This window comes from Elephantulus edwardii, unplaced genomic scaffold (genome assembly GCF_000299155.1).
Source record: "Elephantulus edwardii isolate Elephantulus edwardi_28Jun2011 unplaced genomic scaffold, EleEdw1.0 scaffold00111, whole genome shotgun sequence".
Classification (NCBI taxonomy): domain Eukaryota; kingdom Metazoa; phylum Chordata; class Mammalia; order Macroscelidea; family Macroscelididae; genus Elephantulus; species Elephantulus edwardii.
Genome location: NW_006399861.1, coordinates 5,165,409 through 5,180,820, shown reverse-complemented (window position 1 = coordinate 5,180,820; position 15,412 = coordinate 5,165,409). Strand labels below are relative to the sequence as shown.

General features: G+C 38.1%; 2 protein-coding genes across 5 annotated transcripts in view; one reads left to right on the top strand and one right to left on the bottom strand.

The window, feature by feature from the left end:
• LOC102860938 (zinc finger protein 500-like) overlaps nt 1-9,978 on the bottom strand; it is a 36,471-nt gene extending 26,493 nt beyond the window's left edge. Inside the window, exon 1 of the mRNA XM_006892157.1 lies at nt 9,949-9,978. Within this exon, the coding sequence (XP_006892219.1) occupies nt 9,949-9,978 (30 nt within the window). The remainder of the gene's footprint in view (nt 1-9,948) is intronic.
• Nucleotides 1-15,412, top strand: part of SNAP91 (synaptosomal-associated protein, 91kDa) — a 260,033-nt gene that overhangs the window by 64,805 nt on the left and 179,816 nt on the right. The window lies entirely within an intron of this gene.

Genomic DNA, 15,412 nt, shown 5'->3' with positions numbered 1-15,412 from the left:
GGTTTCAGGGTGAAGATCTTCTCTTACTACTCTAAAGGGGGATTGCATCTTAACATTAAGAAAACACAGGTCCACACCATGAGGCTGAGTAGGCAACATTATGATAAATCAAGAAAGAATTGAAGCACTCAATAATTTAATCTTGCTTGCATGAACAATCAACACCCTTGGGATAGCAGTCAAGAAATAAGAAGATGTACCACATTGGGCAAGTCCATTGTCAGTGCCTACTCCAGCATACTGAAGAGCAGTGATGCCAATATTGAGGACTCAGGGGTGCTTAGTTCAGGTCATGGTTTCTCAGTCACCTGCTACACAGAGAAGAGTCAGAACTAGACAGTGAAAAACAGAGATGATAGAAAAAGAATTGATGCCTTTCAGTTTTGTTGCTGGAGAACAATACAGAAAATCCCATGGACTGCCAAAAGAACATACAGATATTTCTTGGGAAAAGTGCATCCAGAGTGCTCCTTGGAGGCCAAGATGATGGAGCTTCATCTCTCATATTTTGGACAGATATAGCCAGGCAAGGCTATTCTTTGGAAAGAGAAACATGCTTGGAAAGGTGGAGGGCCAGAGAAAGAAAGGAAGATCCTCAGTGAGATGGTTTGACACAGTGACTGCAGCAGTGGCCTTAAGTGTTTCAGAGATGATGAGGATGGAACAGGGTGGAACAGGGTTCAAGTCTGTTCACAAGGTCATTATGAGGTGAGCTCAAGTCTACAGCACTGAACTATGTGAAATTGCATATATTATTAAGCAATTTTGGGGGTTTGTTTGGATTTTTTTTTACAACAATGGTAATTTCATATGGTTCTTAATATGCTGTAATTTTAAATATATGGGTAATCTTTTGAGTCATAATCCTTTTAAAATTTAGAGATTAGTTGTATCTTGATTATGTTTGATAATCTGGTTCATATAAATCTTAGTTACAACAGTAAGTTTATATAAAAAGATTGACCCTTCCTAGATGTGACTTCCATAGTATGGCCTTTTGCTCACAACCTAAACTAAATATTACAAGCTGAAACAACTTCCCTGAGACTGAACTTCAGAACAATCTACTGACATCTCTAGACGGTTACTGTAGATAAGTGGCTCCCTACTAGGCACAATGTTGTCCCTTTTCCCTTAGGGGACACTGGAAAATGTCTAGGCTGTAAATCTTAACAGGACAATTGGTTTGGCCTCATTTTTCTTCTGTGGAGCAGCTGGTGGATTCAAACTACCAATTTTTTGGTTAGCAGTCCAGTACATAAAGCAACAACCACCAAGGGCTGCCAAGAATTCACATAGAAAGCTTTTCCTTTACTTTTCCAATTCATTTCTTCTGTACTTATACTTAAATCTTGTAGTAAAGAGTAAACATATGTGTGTAAATAAGGATACATTAAGAACTAAATTTATGCTCCCATGATGATGTTGTTATGTGCCATGAAGTCACCTGCAATTCATAGTGACCGTATGTACAACAGCTCTGATCCCTGCTCTATCCTGAGCCAACCTTACTATCTCTGACACCCCTACCCCCCATTACTGCAGTCACTGAGTCAATTCATCTCATCAAGGGTCTTCCCCTCCTCCACTGTCCCTCCACCCTTCCAAGCATGGTGTCCCTCTCCAAGGACTGATTCCTTCTTTCACCATGCCCAAAATATATCAGAGGAAACTTCAGAATCCTTGCCTCCAAGGAGCAGCCTGGATTAACCCTCTGCAGGATGAACCTGTTTGGTCTCTCAGCAGTCCATGCTATATTCACTAATCTTCTCCAGCACCACAGTTCAAGGGCATCAGTTCTCCCTCTATCATCCCTAGTCATTGTCCAGCTTTCTGATTCATAGTACTCAGTTGCAAAGACTATGGCCTGGATCAGGCACACCTTAGTCTCCAACCTGACATCATTGCCTTTAGTTGAGGAAAAAAACCCCAAACACAAAAAACCCTTTATCCTTTTTCTACTTTTCATTCTAGGAAGTAAGGTAAGTGTCCTGAAGAAAAAAACAGTAAGACTTTGGGTAAAGCAAGAAGATAGACTTACTCTGAGAAGTGTTGTCAAGCATTTTTGCCTAGGGGGAATGCAGGAGTGGTGAGAGTGGATCAGGTCAACCCTGTAGTAACCCTGAGTGAAAAATTGAGAATTTGAGAACATCCTAGAGATTAGTCTGTAGAGACAGTGAAGGAAAAGAAGGTTTGAGTAGGAGTTTTTATTTCTGCATTCTGTTTAAGAAACATAAGTTTCACATGTGTGAGTAGGGAGCTTGATTAGAAAAGAAAAATGATGCTTTGTTTCTGCTAAGTCTTTACTGTCAAACACCACCTTTATAACTTATGTGCTCTCTGAAAGTTATGAGGGGGGAAATCACAGGGTCACAGAAATTGATGGGCAAAAGAAGATGATGAAGGAATTGGGAGAGACCCAGTAGGGACCTGAAAAGATGGGGTTAGAACGGGCATAGATCAGTGGTGATTGGTTTTATAAAATGAATGATCATATCAAACACAATGTGAATAAAGGAATGTGTGAAATAATGTGTGAAACACAATGTACACAAATGTATGTGGACCAATATAAAAAGAAAATTTAAAAAACAGTTTTTAAAAAATGAGCCCTGGAAAAAAAAGAATCATTCACAGCAGATAAACATGTAGAGAAAAACATGAAATAATTTTAGATAAAATTTATCTGACATTAGGTGCCATAAAAAAAAATGAGCTCTGGTGACCTGGTAGTAAGAAATTTCACTTTAATCCCAAAGGCATATGGTTCAAATCCACCAGGTGCTCCTCTAACAGTCTCTTTCAACTCAGTTACCTGCCTCTGAAAGCCTGATGGAGGGGTCAGCTGTGAGTTGTTCCCAACTCAATGGTGCACAGCAATAGCAAAAATAGTCAAGTGAAGATTAGAACATTATACTGTAGAATAGGAAATAAAAGGCTGTGATTACAGCATGAAGAACTTATGTTAGCTATTGAAAAGGATGTGCATGATTGATTAATACTGGAATATGAAAAAATAATGATCATGGTAAATTCTTCTCTACAACATATCCTTACTATGTTGAGATAATTTAAATGAAAGGCCTTTAAAATTACATTTAAGTCCACAGTGAGATAAACACACATATGCACATGTAAATATATATGCATATGTTGTTAAATGCCATAGGCATGGGTAGGACTCAGCAATCCTCTGACCAACAGAACTGAACCATTGGTAGCTCTACTATCCTCATTAACTCTGACACACTCAACATCCAGTGCTGCAGTCGCTGTGTCTGTCCATTTCATTGAAGGTCTTCCTTTCTTTCTGAGACCCCCGCACCTTTCCAAACATGATGTCCTGTTCCAAGGAATCATTTCTCCTAATATCATGCCCAAAGTATGAGAGATGAAGCTTTACTGTCTTTGCCTCTAAGAAACATTCTGGCTGCACTTTTCTAAGACATAACTGTAGTCAATACTCTTCTCTAGAACCACAACTCAAAAGCATCAATTCTTCTCTCATCCTTAGTCATTGTCCAACCCTCTGATGTGCAGTAAGCAATTGAAAAGACCTTGGCCTAAATCAAGCACACTTTAGTTTTCAGACAGACATCATTGCTCTTCAGTGTTGTGGAGAAACACCTGACAACAGACTTACCCAGTGCAATACGTTTTCTGATTTCCTAACCGTGGTACTAAGAGTGTTGATTGTTAACCAAGTAGGATGAAATCACTGACAGCTTCAATCCTTTCTCCATTTATCATAATGTTGCCTATTGGCCTAGTGGTGACTATTTTTGTTTCTTGATGTTGAGGTGTAATCCATACTGAAGGCTATAGTCATAGATCTTCTGCAGCAAGCATTTTAGGTCCTCCTCACTTTCAGCAAGTGATACTGTGTCATCTGCGTATCACAGATTGTTGATTAGTGTTCCTCTGATCCGGCTGCCTCAGTCCCCTTCATAGTCTCTCTTATTGTTCTTGTTATATGCCATTGAGTTGAATGCAAGTCATAGCAACTAATGAACAATAACTGAATCCTGCCCTATCTTGAACTAATCTCACCGTCTCTAACACACTTGCCTCATTACCCAGTTACTTTGACAGTCTATCTCATCCAGGGTCTCCCTCTCCTGCGCTGACCTTCCGCCATTCCAACCATGATGGTTTTTCTCCAGAAACTGGTCTTTCCTGGCAACATGCCTAAAGTATGTGAGATGGAGCATCAAAATCCTTGCCTCCAAGGAGCAAGTTGGTTTCACCCTCTTCAGGCCAGACCTCTTTGTTTTCTTGGCAGTCTAGGTAGGGTATGGTCAGTCCTCTTGTTCAACACCACAAATCAAAGGCATCATTTTTCCCATCATCCTTAGTCATTATCCAACTCTTTAATGCACAGCAAGTAATTGCAAAGACCATGGCCTACATCAGAGACATGTTGGTCTCTAGACTGACATCGTTGCTCTTCAGCACTCTGGGGAGCTCTTTGATAGCCAACTTTCCCGATGCAATTAATCTTTTGATTTACTGACTACTGGTGCAAAGAATGCTAATTTTGGATCTGAGAAAGGTGAAATTGTTAACAGTCTCAGTCTCTTCTCTGATTCTCCTGGTGCTGCCAACTGACCCAGTGGTGAGAATCTTTGTTTCCTTGATGTTGAACTGCAATGATATTGAACTGTATATGGAGCATGGCAGTCCTTCATTTTCTGCAGCAAACAGTTCTGGTCCTCCCCAGTTTCAGCAAGTAACATTTTGTCATCTGCACAATGCAGGTTGTTGGTGACTCTTCCTATAATCCTGATGCCACATTTCTCCTCATAAAGTCCAACCTCCCAAATGGTCTATTCTGGATATAGATTAAAAAGAGAAAAATCAAGGAGGCATCCTTGATGCACACTTTTCTCGGTTTTGAACCACATAGTATTCCCTTGTTCTTTTCTGAAGACTCCTTTCTAGTCTTAAGTATAGGTTTCATATGAACACAATCAAGTATTCTGGATTCCTCTTCTTCTGAAGATTAGTCATAATTTCTTTCGATCCACACAGGCAAAGGCCTTTGCATCGTCAATAAAACACAAATAGGCATCCTTCTGCTTTAAGTCAAGACCCATCTGATGATGTCTGAATGATGTCCCTGGTGCCATGGCCTCTCCTAAACCCAGCTTGTATTCCTGGAAATTCTCTGTTGATGTTCTGTTGCAGTCATTTTTTTTGTTTTGTTTTGTTTTGTTTTGTTTTTTTAATACTAGTTTATTTATAAAATTGAAATACATTGTTTTTCACACCAGTTGCTTCCCATTTCCCTAACACACCCACCCATTAAATTGTGTGACCCCATGATTAATCCCCCCCCCCAGCAATTTCTCATCTCTCTGCTTCTATTCTCCCTGCCCCAGCCCCCCTTAGATCCTCATACTCATTCTACAGTAATGATTTTTTACAGTATTTTCCTTATGGGTCTGTATTAGTTCACTCAGCATAATACTCTCAAGACCCTCCCCAGTTAGGTACAAAATCATTACTCCTACATGTTACGTATTATTCCATTGTATGAATGTACCATAACTTCTCAAGCCACTCAACTGTGGTTGGACATATGGGCTGTTTCCATGTTCTTGCAATGGTGAATAACATTCTCTGAGTCCTATTGGCTGACTGGATGCCTCTTGTTGGGAACCAATGAGAATATGAAGCATGGGCAGACCTGCAGCCTTTGAAAATACATGTGGCTTCGGAGGCGTGCTCTTTCTCTGTTGGTATGGAAAGACTCTGAGTCCTGTTGGACTGGCTGGACACCTCTTGCTGGGAACCAATGAGAACCTGAAGCATAGATGGGCCTGAAGCCTTTGAAAATTCATTTGGGCCCCAGGGCCGCAGGCCCTCAGGCTTGGTTTTATTTGTTTTTGGTCAAACATTCTTCTAAGTGGCATAACACTAGTCTGTCTGCTTCCTATAGAGAAGTAACTCGTGGTTGCTGTGATGTTGAATACTGAGACACTGATGTGTCAAATGTGATAATGGTTACCCATGGTGGACAGTGTTTGGTGGAGCTCCTTGATGATACAAGCTTGGAAGCAGGAGTGGCATCCACTTCTGAAGTAGCTTGGCTCTGGAAACTTTATGAACTTGGAGAAACAAAGAAAGTTATACAATTTTTCAGTCTTTTGTTCATAGGGTTGCTATGAGTCGTCTATGACTTGACAGCACTTAACAACAACAACAATTAACATTGGTGTACAAGTCTCCATTTGTGTCTCAGTTCTCATTTTTTCAGGTTATATTCTAAGCTGTGGATTAGCTGGGTCATATGGAATATCTATGTTCATCTTTTTGAGGAAGTGCTAAACTGCCTTCCAGTGCAGTAATTTTTTTAAAATAATCTTCAGCAGTATTTTACTACTTGTGATATTAGTGATATTGGTCAATAATTTTCACACTCTATCACCTTTTTTTGGAATAAGAATAAATATGAATCTCTTCTAGTCAGTTTACCAGAATGTAGTCCTCCAGATTTCTTGGCAAATCCTGATGAGCATGTCCAGGGCAGCAATTGTTTGTTGAAATATGTCAATTGGTATTCCATCAATTCCTGTATTCTTGTATTTTTCCAGTTCCTTCATAGTAACTTGAACTTCCTCCTTCCTCACCATTGTCTCTTGATGTTATGCTGTTTCATGAAATTCTTCTGCATCAGCCAATATTCCTTCTATCTTTTGATATTTCCTGGATCATTCAGTAATTTACCTGTAGCAATTTTGTGTGTGTATGTGTTAAGATCTCTTTTTAATTTTTTAAAATTTTATATTGGTTTGCTTACAAAGTTCGTATAAATTGTGTTTCACACTGTTCTTCATTCACATTGTTTCATAGAGTCATTCCCATGCATTATATTACCCACCATTACCATGTCTTTTTAGGTCCCAACTGGATCTTTCCCATTTCCTTCACCCCCTTCCTTTCCCCACCCGTTTTTTGCCCCCTTTTGTTTTTTCCCCCTACTTATCCTCACCTCTCTGCTCTTACTTCTTCCCCTGTTAGGTTCCCATACATGTTTTACTAGTTATCCTTCTATTTTGACAATAATGGTCTTATGCAGCATTTTTTTTGAGAGTGAGTTAGTTCACCTCAGCTTAATACTCCCAAGTCTCTTCCATATTATACAAGTACTGAGTACTTCATAGTATTCCACTGTGTGAATGTACCAGTTTCTCAATCCATTTAGTTGTGGTTGAACATCTGGGCTGTTTCCATGTTCTTGCAATGGTGAATAACGCTGTTATGAACATTGGTGTACAAATCTCCTTTGGTGTCTCATTTTCTAATTTCCTTGGAATATATTCTTAGTCTAGAGTATGTTAGAGGAAGCTTTAGAATCCTTGCCTCCAAGGAGTAGTCTGATTTAACCCTCTCCAGGACGAACCTGTTCATTCTCTTAGAAGTTCATGGTATATTCAGTACTCTTCTCCAGCACCACAGCTCAAAGACATCAAGTCTCCTTTTATCATCCCTAGTCTTTGGGCATGTTGCAAGGAAGGATCTGTCCTTGGAGAGGGACATCATGCCTGGGAGGGTAGATGGATTGTGCAGGAGAGGAAGACCCTCGATGAGATGGATTGATTGAGTGACTGGGGTAAAGACAATAAAACTGGCACAGGATAGAGCAGGGTTTAGGACTGTTGTTCATAGGGTCACTATAAGTCACCTGTGACTGGACAGCACACAACAACAACAATGTTCTTAGTAGTGAAATGGCTGAGTCATACTGAGTTTCTGTGTTCAAATTTTTGGTCTCTAGTTTTCTTTCTTGGCAATATCTTTATCTGCTTTTGATATTCAAGTTATGCTTGTTTCATAACAGGACTCTCCGGGTGTTCATGCTTTTTCTGGTGACAGATATTCTCTGAATGTTTGGTAGAATTCAGCTGTGAAGCCATCTGATCTAGGATCTCTTCTTATGGGGAAGTCTTTTTATGACTTGCTCAATTTTTCTTTTGTCTTGAGTCTATTCAGTTGTTCTACATCTATCCATGTCAGTCTGGGTAGTACATGAATTTTAAGGAATTGTCCATTTCCTCTATGTTTTCAACTTGATCAGAGTATAGATACTTTCTTTTTCTGTGTGAATCTTTTTGTTTTTAATTGATATTTTAATGAAAGTTTACAGAAAACTTGGATTTCCATTCATTCATTGTTGCATATTTTACTCCTTAACCCCACCCCTCTCCCTCCCCATTCACTTTTCTCTGATACTTTCATAATAGTACAATATTATAGATTTAAGTTCTTCTGGTTCTGTTGTGATGTCACCTCTATCATTAGTTAATCGAGTTATTTGTGTCTTCTCCTTTTTTCTTTTGTTAAATTTGCCTATGGTTTGTCAATCTTATTGACCCTTCCAAAAAACCAGCTCCTGGTTTTGTTAATATTATTGCCATTCTTGTTTTGGTTTTTTGTTATTTTGTTTGTTTTTTGTTTCTGGTTTTTGTTGTTGTTGTTTTTTGTGGATACTATTTCCTTGGTATACTTATTTTTTCCCCACCAGCCTTTGATTTTGAATCTTTCTTTTAATTTCTTAGATGTGTCTCTTTGTAGACAACATATTAATGAGCTTTGAGTTTTGGGGTTTTTTGTTATTCATTCAGCTGCCCTTTTTCTCTTGGTTTGTTACTTTAGCCCATTCACATTAAATGTGATTATTGTCAGTCCAGCATTTATTATTGCCATTTTGCTGTATTTCTTTCTATTTGTTTGTTTGTTTCTAGTTATTATGGTCCATCCACTTTACTTTGGTGTATATGAAGGAATTCCCTTAAAAGTTCTTATAGATTTGGTCTTTCTTCACAAATTCCTTAAGTTCTTTCTTTTCTGTAAAGGATGTGATTTTTCCCTTCATATTTGATAGCTTTGCTGAATACAGGATTCTCAGTTGGCAATTGTTTTCTCTCATCTTTCTGTATATGCCATCCTATTGTCTTCTTGCTCACATGGCTTCTACTGAAAAATCGGAACTTGATCTAATTTATTTTCCTTTGCAGATGACTCTGTTTTTTTCACTCTGCTTGTAGAATTCTTGCCTTTTGGTTTGGAGAATTTCTATGTCTTAATGTTTTTCTTTTGAGGTCTAGTCTTTTTGGTATTCTTTGAGCTTCTTGAATGTGAGTTTCATAATTCTTCATAATACCTGGTTCTTCATAGCACTTGGGATGTTTTCTTTTAATACCACTTCCAAAGTTTTCTCAGTGATTTCCCTGTACTTTCTGTATTCTGGAATTCCAGTCATATGAATCTTGTTCCTTTTGATGTCATCCCACATGATACTGTTGTTTTCTTCATTTTCTTTATGTCTCACCTCTCATTTTCTTTTAGTATGTTTCCATTGCAGTCCTTGTCTCTTATCTTCCAGCACACTGGCTTTATGTTCCACCTCTCTTTGCACCTCCAGCATGTTGGACACTTCTGACAGTTCAGTCTTAATATTCTGGATTGTATTTTCATGTGTCTCTATTAGTTCCAGTACTGTGTTGGCTGTACCCTGTCTAGCTTGTGATGAGTTTTTATGTTCTTGTACCTCTTTATCTATAGTATCAATTCTTTCTTCCATTTTTTTTGTATTTTTTTAAATTTTTTTTTTGTAGCTGTGCAAGTTCCTCCTCATCAATATGTTTATTCCGGCTCAATATCTCTACTCTTTTTGGAGAAGGCATAATTTGTTTGTTTGGCTGGTTTTTTACCGTGTTTGAAGATGCCTGCTGCTTTATTAACATTATATGATGCTTTTCTTGGTAAGTGTTAGGCTATTTCTAGCTTACCTTTATGATGTTACCTCAGTAGTTGCCAGTTTAAAATGTTCAATCTATGGGGTAAGCCACTCACTCTACTGAAAGTTTTTTCTGGAGAAATTTGCCTTTACTAAAGTCCTTCAAGTTCTCTCTGGTCTCCACTACAGACCTGCAGGAATCTCACCTTAATGTAGTCCCCTGTCCCAAACCCCATTGTCTTACTTTGTCTATGGATTGACTGAGTGGTATGAGAACAGGTACTCCAGCTCAATGTGTCGGTTGAAAAAGTCTTTCCCCTCCTTGTTGCTCTGTGTTCCAAACTTTCTTGTCCTCTTTGGCCCCAGGATAGTCCTACAGCCACAGAGACAAGTATCTCCAAATGGAGGAACATATCCTTAGGGAAGTTCCAGTCCTCTGTCTCCCCATAAGTACTGGAAAGAGCTCACTCTGTGAAGCAGTTCCTCACCAGATGCACTTTCTGTCCTGAAGCTTAATATCTTCCTTTGTCTCTGAAGTGGTACAAGATTAGGGCCACCACCTCAAGCAGTTTGTGTGCAAGGGGATCTCAAGTTGTCCCTCCTTCTCACAGAAAGCTGAGAAACTTCTTTCCCCTTCTTGTGGCTCTGTGTCCCGAACTTTCTTGTCTTGTTTACCCTTGGGATGGCCCCACAACTACAGATGCAAGGATCCCCAAATAGAGGGAGCTATCCCCAGGGAAATTTCAGTCCCTGTCTTTCCACAAGCACCCAAAAATGTTAGATCTAGAGGGCAGTATCCCACCTGATGTGCCTGCTCTCCTTAAGTGTAATGTCTTCATTTGTCTCTGAAGTGACAGGAGATCAGGGGCACTAACTTAAGCAGTTTATATGCAAGGGGTTCTCAAGTCCGTCTCATAGAATTTTAAAGTATTGAAACCCAAGTCTTGAATTTATTCTTCAGTTATTTTAGCTTGAGAAGTGCTGAGCAAGTTCTTCCCTTTTAATTTTCAGACTCCATCTCTTTGAACATTTCATTGTAATACTTTGGCTTTTGCCGTGAGCTGCCATTTGAAATCATCAGTTCAACTCCTTAACTTTCTGATTTCTTCCCTTTGCTTTCTCTGCATTCTAGTGCATATTCCAAGTCTTTTCTGACATATGTCTTGATTTTTTGTTCCCTTCCTCCTTTGTAATGTTTTGTATTCTTTATGGATGATGTTCCATAATATCCTCCCACAGCGCATCTGATCTTTGTTCATTAGTGTTCAAAGAATCAAACCTGTTCTTGAGATTGTTTTTTAAAATTAGGTGGAATAGACTCAACGTCAAATTTCAGTTCTTGATAATTTGTTTTAGTTTTCCTTTAGCTGAAGAACTTGCATATGAGTAGTTGATAATCTGTTCCACAATTAACATCTCACTCATGTCCTTCCTGATTTTAAAACATGCAATGTTCTCTTGCTCCATTTGGAAAACTTCTTGGTCAAGGTATATGTTTTGTCTGAATATAATTAAGTGTTATCGATTCCCATTCTTCTCAGTGTTAGCCATTATTTTTTATGATCCACACAGTTAAATGTCTTTGCAAAGTCAGTAAAGAACAGATAGACATTATTCTGGTATTCACTGATTTCAGCGAGGATCCATCTATCATCAGCAGTGATATTCTTGGTACAAAGGCCTCTTCTAAATTCCACTTGAACTTTTGGCAGTTCCTTGTTAATGTACTGTTTTAGCGTGATCTTTAGCAATATTTTTCTTACATATGATAGTAATACTATTATTTGATAAACAAATATAAATCTCTTTTAGTTAATTGGCTAGGCAGAAATCCTCCAAATTTCCTGGTATAGACTGGTGAGCCTGTCCAGGATTTCATCTGTTAATTGCAATATGTCAGTTGGTTTCCTGTCAATTCCTGGAGCCTTTTTTTTGCCAGTTTCTTCAGTGCAGCTTAGTGTGTGTGTGTGTGTGTGTCTGTGTGTGTCTGTGTGTGTACATATGTGTTTATATCCACATATACATTCATACACATAAGTGCATTCAAAAAAATTAAGACTATCATATAAATAAGATTTGTGTTAATTTGCCTAATACATTTGAAAATAGGTAGTTGACCATGATGTAGCAGTAGAAGGAAATCAGAAACCTAAGCTGCACATATCTTTTAAAGTCTCCCTAGCAACCAAGTGAGCAAAGGCCAACATTCCGACAGTTACTGCCAGCTTAGAAAACTGGCTTGAGATTTATAGTTGGTTGCCCAGAACACTACAATCTTCTGTTTCAGTGGTCTGTTACATATGATCATATTCTACTTTTATACCATACCATCTATCTTTTTTTTCTTCTCCTTCTAAAGTCCTGATTTTTTTATTGTTATATGATTCATAATACAGAGAATTTCTTTAACAACACTGTGGTAGTTTATAAGAAAACAGTTGATGTAAAATAAATTTAAAAGCAGTATAATTTTATGACTGGTAGACTAAGTCATTCCCATCACCTTGTGAGGACTCTGAGACTCAGAGAGATCATTGACCTCTTCATCAAATTGCTTGAGGTCATATTACTTATGCTAGAATAATCTGTGTATACTCCTATACCCTGCTGCCATTGAGTCTATGCTAAATAATTGTGACCATATAGGACAGAATAGAGCCATCCCAGAGAGTTCCCTGGGTGTAAATAGAACAACCTCATAGGGTTCCCAAAGTGCAAATCATATGAAAGCAGATGAATTTGACACCTCAAGCTTTTGGTCTGTAACCAAGCACTTTAACCACTGTATCATCAAGATTCTTTGTACAGATCCTAAAAAACAGAAGTATAAATATTTTCAGTTTTATTCTAATAGTTTTCAACAGCCTCAGAAAACAACAATATTTGACATAGACTGCATTTTTCTACATCTCCCCCAAAAAAAGTAGCACATGGCCTTAGTTTTAGAGTTACAAAGGCAGATGGCACCTGTTCTGGGTCCTTAAAGTTCTCTGACACATGATGGCAAATGGAGGCAGCAAACTTAGTAATATTGCACCTACTCCAGTTAGCCAGTGGAATCATGATCAGCAATAAATCACATGAGAGGAGACTGTACATCTTTCTCCCATGGAGAAGTGAGTGGATTTGAACATCATGCCTTTGAGTCAGCAGCACAATTCCTTACCACTAATCCACTAAAGCTTCCTCTGTATCTCACTCCCCTGTCAAATTCATCTATTAAGCCTCTGGCACCTATATTTCAAACAACATCTGCATATATTGAGAAATAGAAAACCTGTTTTCTTTCTGTTTATTAAAGAGAAAAAGGCATTACCTAGGTGAGTCCATCAGTCTGTTGTTCATTCCTAGATGCAAGGAAAGCAGGAATCACGTGTACCTGGTACTTTTTGCCTTCCTAAAGGTAAAAAGTGTCCAGGTCTTTCGTTCATACAGTTGCTATGAGTCGCCTACGACTTGACAGCACTTAACAGTAACAACAACAGCATAGAGGAGACCAGTTGGCTTAGTGGACAGAAAGTCATGCTTCCAAGCCAAAGGTGGGTGACTCTAATCCATGGCCCATAGGCCTGTTTTTAATTGTTTCTGGTGAAACATTCTTCTAGGTTGTATAGCCCGGTCTGTTCACTTGCTGTACAGAGGTAACTTGTAGTTGCTGTGAAGTTAAACACTGTACATTGATGTGTCAAATGAGAGAATGGTTACCCATAATGGACAGTATTTGGTGGAACTCTCTGATTAAAACAAGCCTGAAAGCAGGAGTGGCATCCACTTCCAAAATAGCTTGCCTCTGGAAGCCCTATGAACCTGGAGAAAGGACCCCAGTTATACATGTGTCCAGGCCTTTCATTCATAGGGTTGCTATGAGTTGTCTATGACTCAACAGCACTTAACAACAACAACAACAACAATGGTCCTTCCTGTAAGGAGGAAAGAGGAAGGAAATAACTATTGATGAGCCAGTTACTGTCTAGTCATTCAACTCATGGAAACTTTATGGATGTTAAAGTAGATAGAACTGTGCTCAATTGAAAAGACTGAATTTTGCTTACAAATATATACAGGTATTAATTATCTCCTTGGTGTTAACTTTTAGACAGGAAGGAAATAAGATTGACACATAATTTAAAAGAATTACACTTATTATCTATGGAGAGAGTCAGTGGAGAAGCTCAATGTTAGCAGTCAAAAAAAGGCCAAGAGCTGACTGTGGAACAGATTACTAGTTATTAATTTGTAAATTGAAGAAAATGAAAACAAGTCCACGAGAACCAAAATACAACCTTGCGTGTGTTGTTATTGTTATTGAAAGGGGCTGCTGAGTCAAGTAAAACTCACAGAGACTCTGTTAGCAACAGATCTGAACCCTGTGCTATCTTGCGCTATATTCATCATCTCTGACACACTTGAGCCTATTGCAGAAGTTACTGTGTCAATTTATCTTTTTGAGGGTACTCATATTTTTAGTAAGTAATCTTTGGTCTATTCTTCCCTTTTTTTTAAGGAATCTCAAGTTTAGACAATGATTGTGTAACATAAAAGAGTGACCAATCTTTGTTATTCTTTGCTGGTATTCAGTCAAAGGAAAATTGCTATCCTAGTAGAAGTTGGCAGAATCATGGAATTAAATTTAGGGAGAAATTTAAAAATGGAATAGAGGATGCCTTCTAAATTTAGAAACCTGATAAAATATGCATAAAAATGAAATAGGAACAAACTATATCTATAATTCTATATCTAATTTAGTCATTCAGTTGTGTCCAGAAAGAATTATGGAAACAGGACTGAAATCTTACTCTCAATTTAGTAGAAAAGTATTTTAGGATTGAGACAGATAAGGCTATGCAATCATTCCTGTCTATTATTTATTAATCTTCTGGTGCTAAGTTGCTAGGATCCAAAGATAGAGATATAATCTCATTCCTACTTTCTAGACACGTAGCTCCAGTAAGGAAGAGAGTTGAGTGTGTGGTATAAGGATTAGAACAAATGATAGTGTCTGTCCTATAAGGACTATAGTAGAGATGTGTAATACAAAGATTAACACTAATGACAACAAACATTCTATAAGCTAATATTATCCTCATTTCAAGTGAAAAGCAATGACTCGCAACACCATTGTGGGTGATACTAGGGGGGAAAAAGCTTTGTGATGCATATAGTATTTGAGACAAGCCATGGAAGTGGTATCTCAATGTGCAGTACAAATGGCATGAAAAAAGCATAAATACACTTTTGTTTGACATCAGTTTAGAGTAGAGAAGAAATTAGGAAGGTAAGCAAGCCTTCTAATCGCTGACCTTATCTTCATGGTTGAGTTCTTTGTATTAAAATTGATCAATAGCAGGAGCCTCCATGAAGATTTGAGCAGATAATAGCTATGTTCAGAACAATGTACATAGGGTGTACATTTTCAATAAATATATATTCTCTTGGGCTGAAAGTGATCTTCAGAGGAGAGGCCATAAAACAGGTCAAGTAATAGTTGACCAATTCAGCAAAGTAGAAGGATACAAGATCAACATACAAAAATCAGTTGGATTTCTCTACAGTGACAGAGAGAATACAGAGCTGGAGCTAAGAAATGCAATACCCTTCACAATAGCTAATCACAAGATTAAATATTTGGGAGTAAATATAACTAGTAGCACAAAAGATCTATTCAAAGAA